The sequence below is a fragment of the Desmodus rotundus genome, chromosome 9 (assembly GCF_022682495.2).
Source record: "Desmodus rotundus isolate HL8 chromosome 9, HLdesRot8A.1, whole genome shotgun sequence".
Classification (NCBI taxonomy): Eukaryota; Metazoa; Chordata; class Mammalia; order Chiroptera; family Phyllostomidae; genus Desmodus; species Desmodus rotundus.
Genome location: NC_071395.1, coordinates 12,974,967 through 12,998,898, shown reverse-complemented (window position 1 = coordinate 12,998,898; position 23,932 = coordinate 12,974,967). Strand labels below are relative to the sequence as shown.

General features: G+C 43.3%; 1 protein-coding gene across 1 annotated transcript in view; it reads left to right on the top strand.

Moving 5' to 3' along the window:
- RNF150 (ring finger protein 150) overlaps nt 1–23,932 on the top strand; it is a 168,399-nt gene that overhangs the window by 85,702 nt on the left and 58,765 nt on the right. The window contains exon 2 of the mRNA XM_024569207.4: nt 18,464–18,714. Within this exon, the coding sequence (XP_024424975.1) occupies nt 18,464–18,714 (251 nt within the window). The remainder of the gene's footprint in view (nt 1–18,463; nt 18,715–23,932) is intronic.

Sequence of the window (23,932 nt, the reverse complement as noted above, 5' to 3'; positions counted from 1 at the left end):
TAGAGACTTCCCAGGTTTAAAGCTATAACCAGGAGTCTTCCTTACCTATACTGACCCAAGGAGTCTAGAATGTATTTATCAAATTTGGGCTTAAATATTTTCTCTTCCTTGTTTTTGTACTAAAGTAGATACAAATTTTGCCATATGTTCCGCACTATCTACTAGGAGAGATTTGGCAGCAGAGTTTTGCTAAGCCCATGCCTTGAAGAGACTTGCTTGTCTTCAAAAACTGGTTTTCAAGTTCATTTCCACTCCTAATCTTCCAAAGCTCTTTCTTCAGCTTTGCTAGGAATGAATACGATGGAAATGTGTTCTGTCCAAAGTTCAGGATGAGTTCAATAACATGAAATCATCACCCACATTCCTGGGTCATGTTTTCTCTTGAAGCCACATCCCCCAAGTCTTGATAACACACACCATTGCCATTCTTTAAGCCTCGATGTCATTAGAAAAATGAGGCCATGCCCAGACCATGAGGATATCCATTCCTAGGTGAGGCTGTGTAACGTATACCCTTGATGATAGGAATTCAAATCTTAGACTGGAAAAAGCACCAGTGCTTCAGGGGGGCTTTTCCATATTGCTCTCTCACCATAAGAGTGTTCCCGGGTCTGTCTTTCTCGGCCAGTGTTGGGTCAGCCCGTCAGCAGAGTCCCTTTCCTCTTTGGTGTCAATGACACCTGAGCAAAGCGTGTTTTCATTATTGGCTTAACGCCACCTCTCTTGCTTTGATAGCAACAGGTTTGTCTGTGTGTGAGATGAAGGGCCTCCTTCCTGCCCTGTTTGGGAGTGGCAGGGTTTCCGAGAGGTGGATTTTCGGAGTAGTAGATTCTCAGAGTGAGTGCATTCGGCCTCCCCTGCTTGCAGAAGGCTACCCAGACTCAGAATGAGGAAGGTTCTGGGTATGCAGCAGCCGGGGCCGCAGCCACCCTTGTGAGGCTGTAAGACCTAAGCAGATCCACTCACATGGATTGCGAACTTCTGGGTTGCAGTCTGCTATTTATCTCACAAATAGGAAACTGCACTATTTTTGGACATGAACTTGACTCTTGGCAGTGGCATATTTTGCTGTCATAGGTCCTGGTACCCATGAGCTGGAAGGAGCTTAGAGATTCTTCAGACAAATCCTACAGAGGTCAATAGCTCAAGGTCACAGTCAGGGGGACAGCCCAGGAACTAGGACCCAGGGCTACTCACACACATTCTTCCAGTTTTACCCAGGGGTGTGTTATTGTGTTTCAGCATCTTCCTCTGTGGCCCGGGCATTGCAGCTATCACTTGAGCTCTGCTTATGCTGGCTAGACTCCACGGTGGTCCCTGTCTGACTTAGCTAGGGCTGCCACAACAAAACACCACAGCCTGGGTGGCTGGAACAATGGCATTTTTTTCTCACAGTTCTGGAGCCTGAGAGTCCAAGATCAAGTTACCAATAGAGTTGGTTTCTGGTGAGGGCTCTCCCCGAGTTGTAGATGGCTGCCTTCTCACCGTGTCTCACATGGTAGAGAGAATGAGAGCGCACAAGAGCGCAGCTCTGTGTCCCTCTCTCTTCTTATAAGGACACCAGTCCTATCAGATCAGGGCCTCACACTTACGACCTCATTTACCCTTAATTCCCTCCTTAAAGGCGCTATTTCAACATAGTCGCATTGGGGTAAAGGCTTCAGCGTATGAATTTGTGGGGAACGAAGGGGGACACCATTCAGTCCACGACAGGACCTAACCGTTAAATAAAGTCCACAGGGAGCCGGGCTGGACTGTATGTTGGACAACTGTATTTTGCTTTGGAAGCAATTTCAATTAGAGTCTCTTCAGGGAACATTGTTTATCAGGGCTTCCTAAAGTGAAGTCAGAGTGTGCAAAATTACTTGGAGTCTTTAAAAGCACTGGGCCACCAAATGGTACCTTCAAAGTCATTTTTGAATAGGTAATAACCTGAGTGCGATACGGAATTCAAAGGGTGTGCAGTGAACCGCACGGCCCCCTCTCACTCCTGCCCTAACCTGTCACTGGTGACGTCTTTACTTTGATACGGGCAGTCACTGCCTTGACCAGCACGCTGTCGTGGGCTTCCTTTCTGTTTTCACGCAAGTAACAGCATCGTATGCACAGTTTTATACTTTACTTATTTTGCTTGGTAAATCTTGACAATTTTTAAAAATCAGTGCACGTGGAGCCTGTTATATACTTTATGTTTTATCAAATATGTGAAATGTTTCCTTGGGGATATACTACAGTTTTCTAACCAGTCTCCTATCGATGGCCTCTGAGGTCATATTTCTAGATTTTTAAATTCTATTTCTATCGCGTATACAAACCAGGCTGCAGAATTCCTTTACGAACATTATTCACATATGCTCCTACACACGCACCCATAGGGTCGATTTCTAAAAGCGGAAGTGCCGTGTCGAAGGTCCGTGCAGTTGATGTTTTGGTAGATTTTACCATATTGTTCCCCATCATGGTTGGCAGGAGAGGGTATGAAGTGGGTCTGAAATGTGACAGTTTCTTGGAAACGAGGAAATGATGCAGATTTGCTTTCCACTATCTCTGTATTGGCTCATGAATCTCTCATGTTCTGGAATGTTCTCCAAGTTCCTCTCTGCCTCACTGTACCCAGCTCACACTCTCCTCTCCCTTGAAGTTTTTCCTGAGGGCGCTCTTCTCACATCTATTCTTGGTCTGCACCGCACAGTGGGCTTCGGTGCGTGGCTTCAGGAAATCTCATTGGCCACAGGACCCTCCAACACCTGGCTAAATGCAATTTTTCTCTTTAAGTATTTCTTGTGCATAGATTATTCCCCTAACTAAATCCCCTGAGTAGAAACCAAAGTTTACCTTGCTTCTATAATAGCGCTATATATATCTTATAACATTTAATAGGATAAGAAAGAAGTTTTACATTCATACTTTACTTTTTCATGGACCTTCTGAAGTAGGGCATAACAATAACAATGGTAGTAATAATAATAATAAAAATTCTCATTTATGTAAAGTATTATTAATGATATAGAATTATAACATATAATTAATGTGTAATTAATTTACAGTACTATTATTATTTCATCATGGAGATAAAAGAACTGATACGCCATGAAATTAAATGCCCAGGTCCCGCAGCTCTGAAATGGAAAAGGCAGGACTTCAGTTTTAACTATTCCGGATCAAGTTTACTTCCCACTGTCTCGTGCGCTCTCTGAACGGCGGGTAGTGCTAGCACTCGATGAAGAGCTGCGGATGGGTTAACCAGAGCTGCCATCCCGCTCATCCAGGTGAACACCAGGCAGGCGGCACCTCAGGGGAAAGTCACCCTGCTCTCTGCGCCCTGGAGCCTGGCAGTGAGTCATTTTGCCCTCCAGGGCTGCTGGTCTTCAGGGAATACTTAAAACCCTTTTCATTTTTTCATCGCCTAGATTGCCTCACTCTCAGGCCTTACCTTTTTTGGTCATAATGCTTTCTAAATGTGGTTTTTGTTGTGTGGCCAGCCACCACAATGAGGTCACTCACCGTTCACTGTCAGCCTCCGGCTTCAGTTCGTTAGGGCTGATTACATAGGCAGTGGCGTGAGTGAGTGTGTCTGTGGGTGTGTGCGTGTGTGTTGGAGCAGCAGCTCCACCACGACACCGACATTTACTGTAAATCAGCCTCCTGATGACTTTTGTTCTGACCTTCAGTCTGCACCCTCGGTCTGATACACACGCAGGTCCGCTGGGCCCTAGACTGGCCTCTCCCTCAGAATCTTGAGGCCTCTGCCTTCAGGACAACCTGGTAACCCCCAGTGTGGGGAGATGTTCATCTGGCTTCAGCTGGCCACACTTGACCCTCTTTCAGATCTTTCAGGATCTGGCTGGGCTGCCTTGGAGCAGGAACGACCTTGGATTTCCATGCCAAATGCGGTTCCTCTGCTGGCTCTTGTTTTTATCCTTTCCACGAGCAGTTCTCTCGGGGAGCCTGGAAGCATGCAGGCGTGCCTCCATGTGGCTGTAAAGCTCTGTAGGGAGCTGAGAGGGAGCACATAACTACTGGGGAAGTTCTTCCGTTCTCAGATGCTGGTGGCAACTATTCTTAGGGCCTGGGAGGCACATTATCATTGTTATGCCACCAAACGCCCACACACCCCACACACACGACTTTTTTCACGCCAGAACTGACAGGCCTGCCTACCTTCCTGGCCAGTGTTTCACAAGGAGTGTCACTGCCTTCCTCAGAGTTCTGTCCCCAGGTCTTGCTCATGGTGGAACGCCAGCCAGTGTGCCAGGATTTGGGGTTGGGGTGTGGAGTGGGGTGTAACAACCAGGGGGGTGAAGGAGGAGAGGGGAGATAGGGGATAACTATCCTTCTCAACTTTGAGAAACAATGGCTTTAACAGTTACTGAAACGGGCCCCTGGCTGAAGTCATGCTCTCCAAGCAGAAGGAAGGCCTGAGGGGAATCATAAATAATCTTACTTCTGCAGCCATGTGAACACCTTGAGTAACTCACAGGCCCTTCACTATAATCATGTGGCTCCCGCCACATGTCCCTGGGAAGCCTACTCCAGAAATTTCCACCTTCAGACTGGTACACAGAATGACGCCCTCACCCCCTCTCCAGAACCTGTGAATATGCTGCCTTGTATGGCATAAGGGACTTGGCTGAGATGATTAAGTTAAGTATCTTGAGATAAGGAAATTATTCTGGATTAGCCAGTGTAATTATAAGGAACCATAGAAAAGGGAGGCGTGATGGTAAGAGCGAAAGGTGGAGACCTGACAAAAGAAACAGAGGTTGGCGTGATGTAGCCACAAGCCAAGGAATGCGAGGCGCCTCTAGAAGCTGGAAAAGCCAAGGAGAGTTTTTGCCCTAGAGCCTCCAGGAGTGGCACAGCCCTCTGACACCTTGGTGTTCGCCAATGATACCCATTTCAGACTTCTGATTCCTAAAACTATAAGATATTGTAATAAGTTGGTACTGTGTTAGGCCGCTAAGTTTGTGGTAATTTGTCACAGCAGTGTAAAACCAGTACACTCACCAAGACTGATTTTGACACCCTGAGGGAAGATGTGTCACTACCAGGAGCATCATCCCTCATCCTCTCCACCTGGTCCCCTGCTTCTCTGAATCAAGGGACATCCCTCAATTCCTGTCCCAAAGGCGACTGTCCACCAAATCCCAGCTCTTTTCCCCCAACAAGAAGTGGACCTCCTCACCATGCAGGACTGACTTCCCTGGTCGTCCGAGGGCGGGGGCAGGGAGGAGAACTCATTTTGTGCCCAGCTCACCCTTTGAAATAGCTCTGAGAGCCTCCTGCCCACCAGGAGGGACCGGGGTCAGAGAGCCCTGTCAGGCCCAGAAAAGCATCCCTCACGGCACTAAAGGGGGAGCACACTGTGGCTCTTCTCTCAGTGGCTTTGGCACTGACCGAGCTCCTCTCTCGCTACCAGCCACAGGGGCAAGGCCAAGGCCAAGGTTCATCTGATGGTGCTACAGCCCCTTCAAGTCTCCCTTGCCTGCCCTGAGCTTAACTGTGAACCATCTGCTTTTTCTTCCTTTTTCGTTCCCAATCCCAGGTTAAGTCTTTATCTCCTTATCCCTAGGGAATTTGTGTGACAATGCCTCTGTATTCAGATGGAAATGCTGAAGGCTAAGAATAAGGCACATAAAAATATACCCAAGTATACGAAAATTTTAAATAAGTGGAATTGAAGTTATAATTGTTAGTGCACATTCTTTTGTGATGAGGAATCTGAGAACTTGAAAATTTTTTCATATTATCAATAAAATCCCTTCCTCCTAGGAACAAGATAGGTTTACTATATTGTATGTATTTTCAGATGCCATTTTGCATTATTTTAAGAATTTTAATCCTTGAATAACCCCATTAATTTTGCACTATCTGAAGATAAGAGCAATTAACATGATTCCAGTCTTTCCACATTTGGAATAATTTCTTCTACCACTATGCTGGGAACAACCAACAATGCTTTTCTTTACTCTCTAAGTTTACCCTTTAGTTAATATTATTCCCATATAAATTATTGTTCTTAAATTTCAGTTAGAATACATTTATTTGCATGAGATTTGGAAAGCTGTTTTATCGGTTGCTCAGCAACCCAAATATGTAACTGTCTTTTGCCTTCATTAGAATCTTATTTCAGGTGAAGTTTTGACATTCAGAATGGAATGTTTCTAGGGAGGAAATGAAGTTTTATGGTTGTAATCTGTTGGAATGGTTTTGAGTCTCCAGGACTAATATTTGCAGACGATTTTCCAAATAAAAGTTGCTAATCTGATGAAGAAAGCTATCGTTTTGTTTCACTTCGGAGCTGTTTATAAGAGAGAACAAGTAGTAGTTTCTGGAGTAAGCAAAAGGAAACAATTAGCACCATATAATGAGCACTCCGTGTGGCTGTGGAGGCAGCATATGGAAAGCCCACGATGGGGTCAGAAAAGGCCCGTCGCTCCTTGGCGGGTAGGACGCAGACAGTGCACACGTGTGTGTGTGTGTGTGTGTGTGTGTGTGTGTGACACACATGGATGGAAGTTATACAGTGACTGTGCGTTGCAGAGTTTCTTAGCATAACCTACTTATAATTTGGAAATTCAAATAAATGCTAAAAACCAGGTCCGAAAGAAGGCAACAACAATTCGTTTTCATTTTTTCATTAGTTCTTGATTTTTTTTTTTTTTGGTTAGTGGCCACAGTCTGTTTATACAAATAAGTCAGTGACATTGTCCCATATCTGAGGGCTCTCTCTCTGAACAAGAAGTAAAAATGCTCATAACTTCCCTGTTCAGCAGCCACCTGTAACTGGCTGGGTCTTTCTAGAACCAGCCTGTCAGCATTCACCTGTAATTTGCTTCAGGTACCATCACCTCCAAAGCCAGATGGTAAATAATTGAGAAGCCCTCAAGATTTGTGTTTCATGCAGTAAAAAAACAAGGACAAAAAATGAGGTAGAAAAAAAGAAGATGATTTGATGCTTCAATTTACCCATTTATATATAATATATTGTTACAGTATTACAGGATCAATGCTCAAAAGTTAGAATTATCTGTTTTATTAAACAAAAGCTTCCACAGCCAAAAGCTTTTCTGAAAGAAAGGGTTTACCGAGCGATATTCTTGCCAGCAAAAGGCCCAGGTTCTGGGGCATGAGGTCTGAGCCACCAGCCGCAGGCCTGGCTGGAGAAGACATGTCCAGCCTTCTGGGACTGATGGGGTCTTTCTTACAAACAGGTTGGGGAAGAAAGATGTAAGTTGTTTTGAAAGCATTTACATTGGCTCTAGATGAAGGGGATGGAAGAAGGAGAAGGCGTGTGTTCTGGGGGTGGGTGCAGAGTCCATAGGGGAACCATATTTCATCTTTTTGGATTGGTTTGGGCAACAATGAGAAATATGCATAAGCAAGATGCGGGGGCACCTGGCTATTTGGCTCTCTTACTAGGTAGTCGCAGAAACACCCACCTGGAAGGAAGTTAATTCAAAGCTTGGAAATACGTTCAGGAATGTTATCGGTCTTTTGTTGGTTCCAGCCTGCAGCTAACCGAGTAGTCTCTCTTGTTTCTTCCTCCCATCCTCTGGTCTGCTGTAATTAATTTTAGGACATTTCAGAATTTTCTTTTTGCTAATACAAATATTTTAATGATTTTACTTCTTCCAGGAAGCTTAGGTTATGCAAAACAACAATACTCATCCATAAGATCGTAAGTGATCTGGTAGCAATCAGTTAGTTTCCTCTCTCTGAATGCTTTGAAACGCCTGCTTCCAAGCTGCCACCTCTCCCCTTTTTGTCTCGGCTAAGTCTCTAGGCCTCAGTTTTCCCTTTTGCAAAATATGGAGACTGGACTTGACAACCAGTCTCTGGGAGGCTCCCAGGAGAAGTCTGCTTCTGCAGCAGCTTTCACAGCTCCGTGCACACCGAAAACTGCCGCCTGAGACGGCAGTTTTGTAAGAAAGACCTCAGATACATCTGAGACCCACTTGTTTGAATCCGATGAACAGATCAGATAAGCAGGGGCCAGAATGCGTGGCCACCAGTGCTGCATCCCCAGCGTCTGAGCATCAAGGCCTCTCGATACCATTTTCCAACAGTGCTGAGCTCCAAAGTCAGGGGTTAAACACAAAGTAGTCCTGGGACCATCGCCGACAACAGCACCTGTGTACCCCAGACCTTAGGGTCACTGTGGAAGCAACCGGGTCCAGGCAGCAGTGAGACTTAAAGACCCAATGGCTTGGGATAGCATTTGCTGAGGGACACCGAAAATGCTTCAAATAAGGACAGTCTTTTTCTATTGTAAATATTCATAAGAACTACCAATTAATATTTTAAGTGGGCTAGGTGTTGGTTGTTTGTGGTGTTGGTCGTACAGTTTGGCTCTTACTTAATACACTGTATGTCTACAAAATACAAATAAGGGAGTTTTTAAGTTGACTTGGGAAGTCAAGTTTTTCCACCACTAGGTCACTGGGTAAGTCAAGCCCCCAGATGACAGCTGGCTTCCAGGCTTCCAGGCAACCAGTCCATGTTGGAGCAGAGCAGTGGGGTCCAGGAGGGAAGTGTCCCAAACAGACAAGTGGAACTAATGTGTTTGAGGAATGTAGAAAATGTCATTGGTAAGCGTATGGCATAGGTAGTAGCATTTATGGGAGAAACAATGGAAATATGGAAAACCAGGCAAATGAAAGAATGATGCAATTATTTATTCACTTCAAGAAAAATGAAGAAAGTGGGCATCCTTGTAATGTACTACCTGGCTCTACAGTGAACAAGATTTGAACAAGATTTGGATCATCCAGTGAGGGATGGCGGGGGGAACACAGGGAGAGTGAGTGCGAATTAAGTCCTCATCTACCACAGCCAGATGTCAGTAGAAAATGTCCAAAATTGATAATCCAAGAAATATTAGTATAATCATATTATTTAGAAATATGGGAGCAATTATGCTGGGAAGTATCTAGAAGCATCGATACATCTGAGACCCACTTGTTTAAATGTGAGCTTAGTAATGATGGAAATATTTTTAAATGGGCACATAATTAATTTTTTGTATATTTTTTAGAAAGGGCAAAATAATTTTTACCCTTGAACATGTTGCCGCCTCACCTGGCTAGCTCATTTTGTCCTTATCTGAAAAATAAAGGGGAGGATGATGTTAGCGTTGATGATGAGACCCCTTCTAGGGCCCAATGGCCTGACTCTCTTACTCCATTCAGGTCTGGAAAGCTGACGCTGGCAGAGTATTTGCTTCATTTTTCAGACGCAGCAAGTGCCTCGTAGACTTTTAGAGAAGATAATACCGTCTCTTAAATCACTTTCTGTAATTTACTATAATATCATAATCGATTTATGGAAGAGAGTAGGTACTTTTCATGAAAAAGTTTGACACGTCTTTACTTTTTATTTTGCATCTAAGGTTGGCTTCAATAATATTTTCGAACCCGTGACATTCCTTTTAAAATGTCAACTCCTTAAGAACAGGGAGTGTTATTTGTCTTAATCTTTTTGTGCAGCAATGATTTTACCTACTAGGCTCGCAAGTAAAAGTTATGGATAGGGTGGTTGAACACTGCTGTCCAGTAAAAAATGTAATGTGAGCACATATGTAATTTAATTTTCCAGCACCCACATTTTTTGTAAAAAGGAAGGAGAAATGGGAAAAATTGCATTTAATATATTTTATATAGCCCAATATATCCCAAATATTATCATTTCAACATCTAATCAAAGAATGCCTCCTTATTAATATCAAATATTAATAATTACTAATGGCATTTTTGCATACTGGTTCTTCAAATTCCAGTGTGTATTTTATGCTTCAGCATATCTCCATCCAAATGCTAACTTTTCATCGGATACCCTTGATCTGTATTTAGATTTTATAAAACCTACGCTAGAGAAAATGTAGAGTCTCATGCCCAAGTCATTTCAAATATATTTAAAAGTTCTCTAATAATTGAACTAATGATTTTAAATTACAACTTAAATTAACTAAAATTAAACATGCAATCCCTCGATTATACTAGCTTCATTTCAAGTACTCGAGGGCAGCACGTGGCGAGTGGCTACCATACTGTGCAACAAACCTTACGGGATGACTGGTGGTCGGTCCTTTCACTGCAGGCTCAAGATCCAAAGCCTCTCCTCTCCCCTGAAGGCAGAGGTGGGAGCAAAGGAGCTTGACTCTCCCTTCAGGGAGATGGCGTGAGCGCTAGTTTTCGGTAGCCCCATGTGACTGCAACGGTCCTCTTGGCAATGAGGCATAGAAGGTATGAAAAAACTACTTCTGCTAAATGATCCTGCTTCTCTTTTTAAGTTAAAAATAGATGAGGAGGAGTTCATGCTTTTGCTTTTGATGATATTTACAAAGCAGTGCATGTCAGTCCATAAGGCACAAGCCAATACAGCTATTATTTAGGGCCTCAGAAGTATAAAGAAAGAAATGAAGAAGAGGAATGGCTTCTGGCACAGTCCTAGTTGGGGTTTCCCCCAAAGCAGACCTAAGACAAGGATTCAAGTACAAGGTGTTTTAGAGGTGATTCCAGGAAACACCAGTTTGGGAATGGAAAAATGAGACAAGGAAGCAAAGGAACCAACAAAGGGTGTGTAATTAAGCAAGTTGCCACTGTGAGTCACTGAAGCTTAATCCCACTGGAAAGCTCTGGAAAATGGTGTGGAAATGTGCCACAGAGTTCCACCAGCACAGGGAGGAGGGAGCTGAGGTGTTTATACACCAAATTCCTCATTCATTCAGAACTGCTCCCAGGTAGTGGCAGTTCCTCCTGTCTCCTGGCCCACACGGTCAGAGTGATATGGTCCAGGAAAGCCACTTAGGTGAAGAAATGCTGGCGGTTGGAAGTCAGGACGTGGTTCACTAAAGTCACGTGGACTCAGGAGTATGGGTGGTCACGGGCAGTATCTGCTCTGGGCACTGGGACATACCTTGTGGGCTGTACAGAACAAAGAACGGGGAGGCATGTGAGGATTTCAGATCCATGGAACTTTTTTAAAATACATACTCAGTCGTCCAACTCCTCCTCTTCCTGGACCTGAGATCCTGATAAAAGGTACCCGTTTCCTCCTGCCCTGTGATCTACTGATGGGGACACAAAGACCAGGGGGCTTCATAGACCTCATGCACTTGCACGTTAGTCCAAAAGCATTTCATATCAACGCTCATCACACGTAGTTGCTGGCATTTATGGGTCCAGCCTAAGGACATGCAGTATTTTCCACTTCTCTGGAGTTCGAACTCCAATCCTGGAGAAGCCCCTTTACATCCACCAAGTTGTGTCAAGTTCCGCCCCACTTTTGCTGTTTTCTCATATGTTAATAGTTGGTCTTTTAACTGACCTTAACATTATTTGTTGAATCCATAGGCCATATCATCTCACCACAGGGAAAGCTACATGGGGTTTTCCAGCTTCTAGAAACCAAAATAGTAAAACTGCAATTACTCTTAAGAGGGATTTTCCAATCTGGATCTTTATTAGAGGGAAATCTCACTTCTAGTTTTCAAACACTACCAAATACAACTTCAGAGAATACTAAACAACCCCGAGATGAGTCAAGTGATGTGGCATTTAGTAATTATACAGTTGTTGACCGTAAAACAAAGGTCGACTACGTGCTCCATCACCAAAAGGGATTTATTTGGGAAAAAGAAAGGATTGCCATCTGCAAAGTGCAGACACGATGAGCCACGTGCAAACTCCACCCGAAACGAGAGGAAGTACCTTACAGAGGGAAGAAGAAGTCAAGGGGAGGGCTGGCTACAACCGTGGAGCTGTGTGGTAAACACAGCGTTCTTCCTCTAGGGCCCTGGCGGTGACAGAGTGTGAGAGCTGCCCCACAGGCCCTCCTGGTTCCTGTTTCGTTTAAGGGGTCTGTCATAAATTTTGACTCAGTGAATTGGGAACTCCAGGTCACTCCTGTCAAACAAATGAGCAAAAACTGTGAGAAGAGATGCTTCGTGTACATTTCCCTATTCTGTGCAAGGATACATAATAGTATGCCACAAATGTCTTTAAATTCATTAGATCTAAGTTATATTGTGATTGTTTTTAATTGTAATTTTAAGTGCTTGCCATGCATTATTCAAATAGTCTAGTGGAGAATAATTGATGTAATATTTCCCAGTAGTTTATATGACTTAGTAGTTTATATGCTTAGATTATATGACTATTTCAAATGAAAAATTAAACAATTTTTATTTTTTGTCACATTAAGAGAAAAGTATGAGTTGAACCATTAATTGTTAACCTAGTTAGGTTCATTTTTTTCCTTTGAAGATTAACTTTCTGTTTATCTGCCTCCCAGTTTCCTTTCCTTGACCAATGTGCTGTGGACAGTTAACCCTTTCATGCCGCAGAAATGGCAACGCGCTCAGCTTGGGCCTCACGGGCCTTGGCTGTTTGCAGGGATCTCCACAGTATTCGGTGCTCTAGATTGTCTAGAAGCTCAGTCTTTGTTTCTGGACCCCGGGGGAAGCCAAGGTTGATGTGCCCCTTCTCACCCCTACACTAGCTCTTTTGGTCAAAGTGCAAGTTTTATACTGCTTGGGATATTTTAAATAATTATTTGATAGGTGATGTTGATGATAATAATAACTTCATATTTTTCGAGCACTATGGTCTGAGTTCTTGATATGCATTCTCTCATTTGTCCCTCATTCAACCCTTTGGAACAAGTACATTTCCTATTAGAGTTTTTGAGATAGTGAATCTGAATTTTAAAGATCTTGGAAATTTTCCAAGTTCACCCAGGGAGAAGCTATGGTAAATGATTCTGCTATTTAACTTTATTTATCAGGTGATTAGGAAGAGACAAATACTGAGGAATTTTGGTCTCTCATAGTGTCCTACCCTGAGATTCCACTGCTCACTTCCTCATGAATCTTACATGTATATTGGTTTTCATCCAAACTAAAATTAGAATTTTATATGTAAGCAGAAGTTTCTTTAAGCATGGTTTTTTGCTTTAATGAAAACTGAATTGTTTTAAAAAATCTATATGGTATTCAATGATTTGCTCTATTTGCAGCCTGAACTCTATGATAGCATTTTTAACCACTTAAAAGTCTCCCAGAAACTAAAAGTAAGGGGTTATTTTAGTCTGATTTACTGTTTTCTAAGAAAGTGCCACCAGTGAGGCTACAAATAAAACACCTTATTTATTACTCCTCCTAAAGTTATCACAAGTTTATAGAAAATTCTGCACGTGTGTAGTCAGGAAAAATACGAATTTCTTTAAAAAGTGTAAGTCATTGATCATCTCAAATGTAGCTGAGGAACCAACACTAGTGCGTTAACTTACTATTGCCATTCAAGGAAGATAAAATTGGCTATTGTTAGCATCTCCTTTAAAGATTCTTTAATCTCATAAAACTTCGTTGTACTGAGTGTCTGCCTCTGCCTGTACCGACCCGTCACGTAAGTTATGCAGTGCGTGATCGAAAGGCACTTCACCAGCGAAGGATGTTTTTGAACATGATGTTTCTGAATACAAATGGAACATATACCCCCCAAGATGTAGATGATTAACGATCAATATCAAGGTCATGGAGTGCATATAGTCAGTCCTTTGTGGATAAGACCCTGGAGTAGTTAACATCATCTCCACTCACATCTCAAAGCCAAATGCTAGTCACAGAGCCACAGCCTGGCTGCAAGGGAGGCTGAAGACTAACACTTCACTGGACAGTGTGTGCCTGGCTAAGACATGAATAATTTAGACGTAAGTGACCAAATATTGGAGGAAAGCTAGCTACACAAGATAATCCTATGCTTTATTCCTTTAATTTGTTAATGCGCTAAAAAGCATTAATATATTTTTTAATGTTAAATCACCCTCACCTTTCTAAGTCTCACCTTGGTAATGAAGTTTCTTTGGTTTTGTTTGTTTGTTTGCTTGTTTTGCTATATCATTGAGATCTATTTGTGAATGCTTTACTTGGGATCTATTTGTGAATGCTTTACTTTTGACATCTATATTTATTAAAAATATTTTTAAACAAATGCAGAAAATTATAACACTGTACATTTATATGGTACTTTGCAGCTTTTGAAATTATTTCACATACATTATCATCTTACTTGAGGATAGATGATTATTAGTAGCTATTTTTTTAAAGTAGATATTAAGTGTATAAATGGAAAACATCTATAAGCAGAAACTGCCTTCTCTTATTATTGCCTAAATTCTAAAGGGCCGTCAGTGAATGAGTAGAGATTGGGGGGAGAGAGGATGCAGAGCGCTGAAAAAGGGTTTTTGCTCCCCTGAACCTATAGGAGGGCATTCCCACCCTGCAGGATGCACGGAGAGGAATGGGGCTGCCGGCCCTTTAAATGTGTAGCACTGTGCTGGTGCTGTTGACAGTCTGTCAAGGCAATGTTTAAACAGCCTGGGTTTGAATGTAACAGTAAAGGATTTCCTGGTTAGTAAACATTCTTTCCAAACTTTTGTTCTAATTCCTTACTTATCTGCGTAGATCAAATTAGGTAACGGCCATTGAGCGCTCTCCTGGGGAAAGGAAGCACTAAAGCCACAGGGCGCCCCTGCTGCCTGTCTGGTGGCCCATGCGTCGTGGTCACTCACTCTCTGGCAGGGTGACAGAGCTTTTCCCAAGTACACGGTGATTGCATAACAGTGATCACTCACAAGTGTCAAGTGCCTCTGGGAGGAAAATAGATGGTTGGCTGACATAATTTTGCAAAAGGACACAATTGATAGTAGACTAGGCATCACAGTAAACACAGAATTGCCCAAAGAGCGAGACCTGTTTGTAGCGTTTACACACACAAACTATGCTGCTTCTTCACTGCTCTTCCCTGAGTCTCAGAGCCTCCGGTGGGTGGCGGGTGAGGTGCTTGGGGCAGCACTCACTCACTGGAAGGAGATGGCTCAGCTGGGCTCTCAGCACGCTCTGCCTCCTCAGCCCTGCCCTTCCCCCTCGCCCCCTCCCTCACACACACCCACAGAAGCCAGGACACCACAGTGAACCTGGGGCTGGCCCTCTGGCTTCTCCCCGGCACTAGCTGCACTTTCCAAAATGAGGCAAAGATCAGGGAATTGTCTGGTAACTCACAGTGGTGCGTGTGCCTCATTGAAACAGACTCAATCCTGCTGCTGCATTTTCCCCTGGACTTTGTGCTTTGATCAGATTGGTCAGTGAGTTCATCCCAATCCACTTTACTTCATACTGTTTTGGGGTATCCTGTGCACCTAAGTTCTTAATGACTATTTCTAAAGAAACAATACGTAGCCTAAAGTGCATGGAGAACTGTCCCAGAATCCCATCCATTTTTTCCCATCATCAGCCCTAGAGACTCATGATGGATATTGGCAATGAATAAGGCTAAAGTCCAGGTGGCGAGACGTCCCCAATGTCATTTTCAGGCTTTCTGAGCGGATGTCATGTATCGTGAAGACACAACAGTGGTTATGAGCAACACAGGTCGTGTGTTTAAAATAGTTAATTATGCTCTGCCCTGAAGGAAGAGAAGATGTTCTCTCTGGTTCCTGGAAGTGGATGATGAGTAACTTAGAAGTTCATGGATTCCCACACTCCGCTTGCCTGTTTAAATGCTGAGCTGGGGCTTGAAACAAGCTGTTTGGCTTCAGAGCCCAGCTCTTAACCTAGACTCTGTGGGCTCTTAATCTCAGGAGGTTCTAGGAAAAATGTCGGGAGAAAATTAGCAACGGAAGAGTTAGACCCCCAATAGGAAATATGTTAAAAGCGTAGACAACTCAAATATCCTGGTGTCAGTTCAGCAAAAGAAAGGTCAACCTAACGGTAAAATAAAATCCAACAGGAGCTCCCAATGTGTCTAGGAATTTAGGGGAAAGAGAAATCGCATCCTATCTGTCTCCTCTCTGCCCGTCAGGTTATTAGAGCTCAAACATAATTGTGTTGTTACTAAATCACATGTAGGTTGTTCGAGATTCAAATGTGGAAAGTAAAACTAAAAAGTTCAAAAAGCAATTTTAAAAGAATATCTCTGTCGTCTTCGGTGGGGAAGCTTCCGAAGCAGAGTGTGGAAACTAAAAGCCATAAAGGAATATAATAATAAAATTTGACTACTAAAAACTGTAAACCGTGTGCCAAAACTGAGCATACAAATCTCATATGTAACCCCCAAGTCCCCTTGTCAGAAAAAAACCTTGTTCTAGAGCCTATTCGGACATGCTTAAAAATATATAAATGAGGGGATAAATTAAGTGAAAAGGTGTGATTCTACCATTACCTGAATATCTCTAAACTGGCCACAGCACCAGAGTGAGCTTCACGAGGCCAGATTAGTCCAGCATACGAGGAAGTTATTCCTGTAGAGACAAAACCTGCCAGCAGCTTTAACGCCTTGCAAAGCCTCAGACCACATGCAGCCTCAGCCAAAGTAAACATGAAAAGAGCAGCCCTGGAACTCTCAGTAAATTCTGCAGAGGTGAAGTGCAAGCCATCAGTTTCGGCAATTCCCAGAAGTTAACACTCAATCTAAACACTATGTGGCTTTGTGATTTTATAGTTGGGTCAGTACAAAGGTTTGGGGAATTTTTAAAAATATAGAGTTGATGATTAGGTTCCACTTATAGGTGAGATCACACGGTATTTGTCTTTCACCGCCTAGCTTATTTCACTTAGCATAAACCAGAGACATTGAAATTAAGAACAAACTGACAGTAACCAGAGAGGAGGTGGGAGGGGATAAGGGGGAAAAGGGGGGAAAGAGTTGCCAAGGAACATGTATAAAGGGCACATGGACAGAGCCAAAGAAGGTAGGATCAAGGGTGAGAGGTGAGTATGGGTAGGGCAGGGAGGGAGTGGTGGAGGGAAAATGGAAACAACAGTACTTGAACTATGATAAAAAAAATATTTAAAAATATATATATAGTTGATGTATCATACACAGACACCTTTGTATGTAGTTAGCTTTTAATGTATGTATTCTGCCTTAGCCTTAGTGAAATCTTTATGCAGGATTGAAAACTGGCAAGGTCAAGTGAAAGCCCTAAGTAGCTTCTAAGAGACTTGCAACATCCTGAGCAAATATAATCTGGTGGTTCCATCTAGCTGGCTGACCTCAGTGTGTGAATAAGGTCAGCTTTAAGTGACTATGGTGGTGGTTAATTTTGTCCCTAAGCTACAACATCCTAATTATAAATTGTAGTGACCCCAGATAATAAGCTATCTCCATGTGGAAATAGGGCTCATGAAGAGCTTTGTGGGCATAAATTTGAATTGGTGATCCCTGAGACCCTGTCCTAGAGAAACGGATCCACAAGTCCATGGATCGGTCACCACGACATGTCAAGTTGGTTCATTTGGAGCTGGCATCATATCCCTACCAAAGGTCCCTTGTAGAGGCCCAGAGCCCCTCACCAAGAGGCTGTGCCTCTCATGGTGCCATGAAGAATAGGGACAATGACCCAGATAACTCAGACCCAAGAAAGTTGCCACTCCTGCTGCCAGCTGTCTGGTAACAGGGGCATTGTGGCAGGAGCATTTGGATGAAACCATCCTGGAATTATCTGTCCAGCCTCCATCTTCCCTTGCTCGGTACAAGGATACCCAAGATGTTTACATTGAATTAGGTAAAATGGACAGAATGTAGTTCTGAGACCATTATTTTATGTTGACAAATACGTTAGAGCTCGTTAAAAAACCCTATTTGGGGTTGCTTTGGATAGTAACTGCAGGAGAAAATGTCCTTGAAAATGGTAAATAAAAATCTGTGGTAGCGCACTCATAGTGTCTGAGCGGCAGGAGGAGAGAAGCCTGCAGACAGATGGCATAAAACTGCATTTTACCCTTGTGATATGGGGTACAGACTGCCGTTCCCCGCCCCCACCCCAGGGGGCTTGTTGTGAAATGCAACATTGCACTGCAAACTTGAACTAGCTGGGAAGGGTCCACCTTTACCAGGGTCAACACACGTGGAAGGGTAGCTCTATCATGCCTTCACTGGTACCCAAATCATGAGGTCCTTTTAGGTCTTTTTTTTTTTTATTGTGTTCAAGTACAGTTGTCTCCATTTTCCTCCCACTACTCCCTCCAACTCCCACCCTTGATCCTACCCACTTTTGGCTTTGTCCATCAGTCCTTTATACGTGTTCCTTGAAGACCCTTCTTCCCCTTCTTTCCTAGTTCCGCTCCTCCCTCCTCCCCTCTGGTTGCTGTCAGTTTATTCTTTATTTCAGTGTCGCTGGCTCTGTTTTGCTTGCTTCTTTGTGTGGTTGATTAGGTTCCAGACGTTGAAAGGCAAATACCATTTTAGGTTCTATTCTCACATACAAGACAGCAGCGTCCCAAGAAAGCTGATGAAAGAGAGAATTTGACCCAATTTCTGACCGTTAGATCTGAGAATGAGACCTGGATAGTCGATCTGGCAAAGAACCGTCAGAAATAGCAACATTATGTGGTCACGTGTTACTTCACCCAAACATTTCACTATTACCCCTCCCCCTCACGCCCTTGCCCCTCTCACAACAGGCGTAGAAGACATCGTGGCGATAATGATCCCCGAGCTCAAAGGGAAGGAGATCGTCAGCCTGCTGGAGAGAAACATCACCGTGACGATGTACATCACCATCGGAACGCGCAACTTGCAGAAATACGTGAGCCGCACCTCGGTCGTGTTCGTCTCCATCTCCTTCATCGTGCTGATGATCATCTCCCTCGCGTGGCTGGTCTTTTACTACATCCAGAGGTTTCGGTATGCAAACGCCCGGGACAGGAACCAGGTGAGGAGCAGAAAGGGTTTATTTGAAAACAAACTTAAAAATTATTCCAAAAGTGAGACATGATATTGTATAAACTTTGGAAATCACAGAAAATACCAAGACAAAATGAAAATTACCTATTATACCCCCGCTCAAGATAAGCACTTAATATTTGCTGTATGGTTTTTCAGATCTTTTCCAAATACACACACGTTGGTGTTTTATGAGAAGTGTTCTGCAAGACGTGGGTGCTTTGTCCCACTTTCCTGTTGCTCATCTTTTGGGCAGTTACTCATTTAGGCACATAATAAAGGGAGAAAAGGGACGTGAACTGAGATGACGCTCATAGTGGCAGCAGAATTTGGGAAGAGCCAGAATTTCCTTCTTGTAATGGAAGAAAAGGAGATTAAAAAAAAATAAAAGCTATTTTAAAAAGCAATTAATTTGGGAACAGATCATACATACACATGGTGTAAATCGCAAAAGGTGTAAGATGGTACACACGAAAAGTAACCTCCTTCCTGTGTGTGCCCCTTCCTGGGTAACCCTTGTTACCCAGGCTCTCTGCCTGGACTTTCTTCTTTTCTAGAGATATTTTATGTGCTTGTCAACACGTGTGTGTGTGTGTGTGTGTGTACGTACAAATAATAGCATACTTAACTCTGTATGTATACTTAACTCCGTACCCTTAATTCTCACTGTATCTTGGAGAGTAAGTTAAATCAACACTCGGTACAAGGTACCTTCGCATTGCAAATGACTGTATAACAGTTCATTTTCCGCATATGTTACATTTATTAAACTAGCTATTAATGGACATGTTTTCTCTTACAAAAAAATGTACAAGTGACACTGAGCACATTCTACTGTTTGAATTTGGCCGGTTTTGGCTTTAGAAGTAAGGACTGGTTGTTAAGTCCCTTCTAGTGTCTAGCCTAAGATTCCCCATCTCCAGGGGCTCCCCAGGGGAGGCTCAGGATTCTTCTTCGTTCTACCCAACTAATCACCTGCCTTCTAGCAGCCGCCTCCTGAACTCCGAGATGGAGAGCCAGATGCGTGACAGATGCCTGACCTGAGCGCCAGCGTGCACTGTGGGCAGGCAGCCTTCCCCTCCCCACCAGGCGGTTCAGAAGCCAGGTTCCCCTCATTCCCCAGATGTGCCACTTTGGCTGCCATTCGCTAACTCCCCCCCTGTTTATAGAAACCCTGCAGGCGGCAGAGCACAGCCAGCACGCAGCATTCCTGCCCTGCCTCTGGCAGGGGAGCTGCCTTCTGGTGATGCTCTGGGACGTCATCTCACGGGCTCCCGGGACATCCCATCCCAGACACAACGGCTGGGTCTGTGCCCTGAAAACTGCAGGCCTCTCAATAGATGGTGGCCACTTCAAATGTGGGCAGATCAGATAATCTCTTTTTTGTTTTTTGTAAACAGTGTTGCCTTTGAGGCTAATCCAAGGAAACCAGACCCCGTTTTGTGTTGTTTTATGGGAGGCCTGGTAATGACATTCAATCACGTTTTCTTGAAAGAGTTCCCCCTCTCTGTGAATACCTCTTCCTAGTATTTGATGTTCATGGCCCAGGTCCCTTTGATTTCATTTGCACATATGGGTCCTGCAGTTATGCTGGAACAAGTTTGTCTGGCCTCGGATGTCACAGGGAGAGAGGGAGGGGAGGGAAAGGAGTATGCCAAGTGTCCCAGGGTCAGGTCTGCAGGCAGAAAGCGATGCTTCTGTCTTCTAAAGCACAAGAACCAAAACGGGCTCTGATGTTTCCCTGGAGACAGTGCAGAGCCCTCTGGAGGACAGAGAGTTGAAGTGTATGTTGTGTCAGTGAAGTAGTCGAAGGGGCAGCCAGCCGTGGAGCTGCCATGTTTAGATAACTCAGGTCTCAAAGGATCTTTGCCTCCCAGCTCTGTTCTGCGTGGAAGGAAATCCTGAGCTGACAAAACTGGAAATGACAAGACTCTACATACCTAACTTTAATAATGAGGGGGCCTGGCTGGGGTCGAGAATATTTAAGTGACTTGGCCAAAGCCACACAGTGAGGGACAGAAATAGGACTAGAAGCTGGGTCTTCTAACTTCCAAGCCATTGCCTTCTCTGCAACACCTGCCACAAAAAGTGACCCTGATGTCTTTACCTCATGCCACGTGTGTGCAGAGAGTGTGACGCCATCACTCTTGGCGGTCACCGCGGCTGTGGGGGAGGTCAGGCTAAGTCTCTTACCCATCTTTCTGGATTTATGGAGGGTGACTGGAAATGGATGGAAATGGCCTGAACAGGCTGCGCAGTGATTTCTTTTGCATCAGTCAGCCCCTGGAGGGTCATTATCATGTATTAGAGCGAGGGAGGGTGTGTCTGAGTCACCCATCACCCCTGGCCGCTTAGGACCCAGAGGACTGGGACCAACTCTGTGTGTGTCTCCAGTGTCCTCTCTTCACCTGGAAGATAAGAGTACTTTGTTCTTTTTCCCCTTGGTGGTGGCGGTGATAACCATGACTATCAAATGCAGCTATCAGTAATTACAGAATTATCCAGTCAAATGAGATAGAACCCAAACTCGATTTTGACGCTGTTTTGGCATCCTTCTGTTCCTAGTTTGTGTTTGTTTGTTTTTTTGTTTTGTTTTTTTTATCATTTCACTGCAAGTCTGTTTATAACACAGAAGGGGACCAGAGGAAAGTGTCTTATTTTTCTCCATTTCCTAAATATTTAGAAGGTCACTCATTTCTGAGTCTCAGGTTGAACGGGAGTACGTCATTGTTTACCCTCCTTGCTGGCATGTATGTAGGACTTCATTCTTTTAATAAATGCTTCTGTTTTTACTTCCCGTGAAGCCATTTATCTTCATTACTGTCAAGGAACCAATAATCTTGGTAAATACTTTCTTATACTCATTTAGATTAATTTGATGGAGAAACCTAATTACTAAGATGGGCCAACTTCTGATAATCTTTAGTGAAAAACATTATTGTGATCTAGTTGGGCCGGAGAAACTCTGGAGGGGCCCCCTGGGCAAGGGAGCCCCTAAAACAAGAGGCCTCTGTGGCCAGTCATGATCCCTGAATCCATCTGAGGTGGTCCCTCAGTGTCCCATTAGTATCCTGTTCGTCTGCATTTCTGAGAACCACAAAGGAAAGGATGTGTTTCGTGATGACAGATGGCTGGTCCTCTATTCAGGCTCCCTACAAGGCCCCATTTGAACAGGGTCTGCGGTTGATCTCCCTCTCCTTTACACTCGGTGCAGTTAAAAACCCAAGACAGGAGACACCAACTACAAAAGCTACAACTGCTTTACTTGGGCCATTTTCATTGAGACCATGTGCATTTTTACTCATTATCTAGTTTGCATTTGGGAAATCCAACAACACTAGTTAGAAAGTGAGTCCATTTTTTATTCAGAAGTCAGTATTTCTGTGTGCCATTTTCATGTCAAAAGGAAATAGAGACATGTGTATACAGACAAAATGTGACTATATGCAAATAGTACTTTTTTAAACTTTATGGTGCTTTCCCCTTATTTTGGTCATCTAAGCCCCCACTGAAAAATCTAGCACACCATGGTTTTATCACTATCATATATCTCTTAGGGGCATATTTTTCTGGTTCTCCAGGGTATATATCTGCTTTGCCCTTGGCCGGTCAGACGGTCTTATCCTCCCATCAGCCACTCACAAAGCATTACCCTGCTCCTCGTGAAAAGAGGTACTCGTGCGTTACCATCTGAAATGAGGTTGGACTCAAGGCTCAAGGTTGTAGCACAGAAGAGAAAGGAATAGCATTATATGGTTCTTTCAGAATGACCAAGGAATGCATGTCTCCCTTCCTTTGTGAGTTATCCGATTTCTCAGGACTTCCAGGGAGGAAGACATTATAGACTTGATGTTGAGAGGATTTTATAGACATTCTCTTTTTTACTCTAAGTTCTCCATCTGTTAGTTCTGCTCATTTGAGAAGCCCACCTCCCAAATGAGTTTATCCTCCACTGAACTCCTTCAACCTCCCAGCCCTTGGCCACTGGAATGCCAGTCATGGAATTCCTGACCATTAATCCCCTAACCGCGAGCTCTGCTATTGGCCACAATCCCCTTACATTTCCTGAAGAGACACACCATTTTCATTTTTTTTTTAAAGGCAGCTTGCATTTTCCTTTAAAAGCTCATGGGAAAGGCTTTTTTGTTTTTCTGGAGGAGGGAAAGGGATACATATATATTTTAAATACCCCATTTCTAGCCCTGGCCAGGTAGCACGGTTGGCTAGAACATTTTTCCAATGTGCCAAGGTTGCAGGTTCAATCCCCAGCAGGCTTGCGTGTGCTCTCTCTCTCTCTACCCACCCCCTTTTCTTCTTTCTCTCTCAAATAAATAAAAAAAAAATTTTAAACTTTAAATAGCCCATTTTTATTCATACATAGACAAAAGTAAAGTTAAATACATGGACAAGGTAGAAAGTAGTCTTTGAATTGGCCTTACATATTCATATTTAAGAAAGGCATATTTCATTTTTCTCATTTTTTATTGTTGTTCAATTACAGTTGTCCATATTTTTCCCATTATTCTCCCCTCCCCTACCCACCCTCTCCTCCCACATTCAATCCCCCCCCCGCCATTGTCTTTAAAGAAGGGCATATTTCATTTGCTAAAATAATTATTTTAAATAAGTTAAATTTTGAGAATATTATTTCTGGCTCACCTCCTTTTAAAAAGTTGGTCTTTCTTTGAGTATAATATATGACCATTGTTTGAAAATAATTTTTGTTACCTAATTGCTCTGCTTAGCTTTTGAAAATAAAAAACAATTCAAGTGATTGAATTGGGGCCAGATATTATATGATACCAATTAAATATAATTACATTACAGAAATATGTGGGCTCATAACTTAAAACAATCGATACTTGTTTACTTTAGGTCCATATCTCTTATTACAAACATAATATTCTTCAGGTTGACTGCATTTATTCCCCGTAACTAGTAGCCCCTTCTCCATGCTTTTCAATTCTTGCTCCCGGCTTCTTCAATGAAAAGCAGCTCTTGGTTGAGACAGGCCGGTTTTGCCAAAGTCGGGACCATAGCTTTGCTTACCTAACCACATGTATTACTTATGGTTTGTCCATGTATTTTCTCATTAACTGGCTAAATTTCTCAGGTTGTTTTCCATGCTAAAAAATCTCTGGATTTAAGGTTTTATTCATTCACCAACCACTAATGGAGTTTCCACTAGATAGTAAACTACAGAGAGC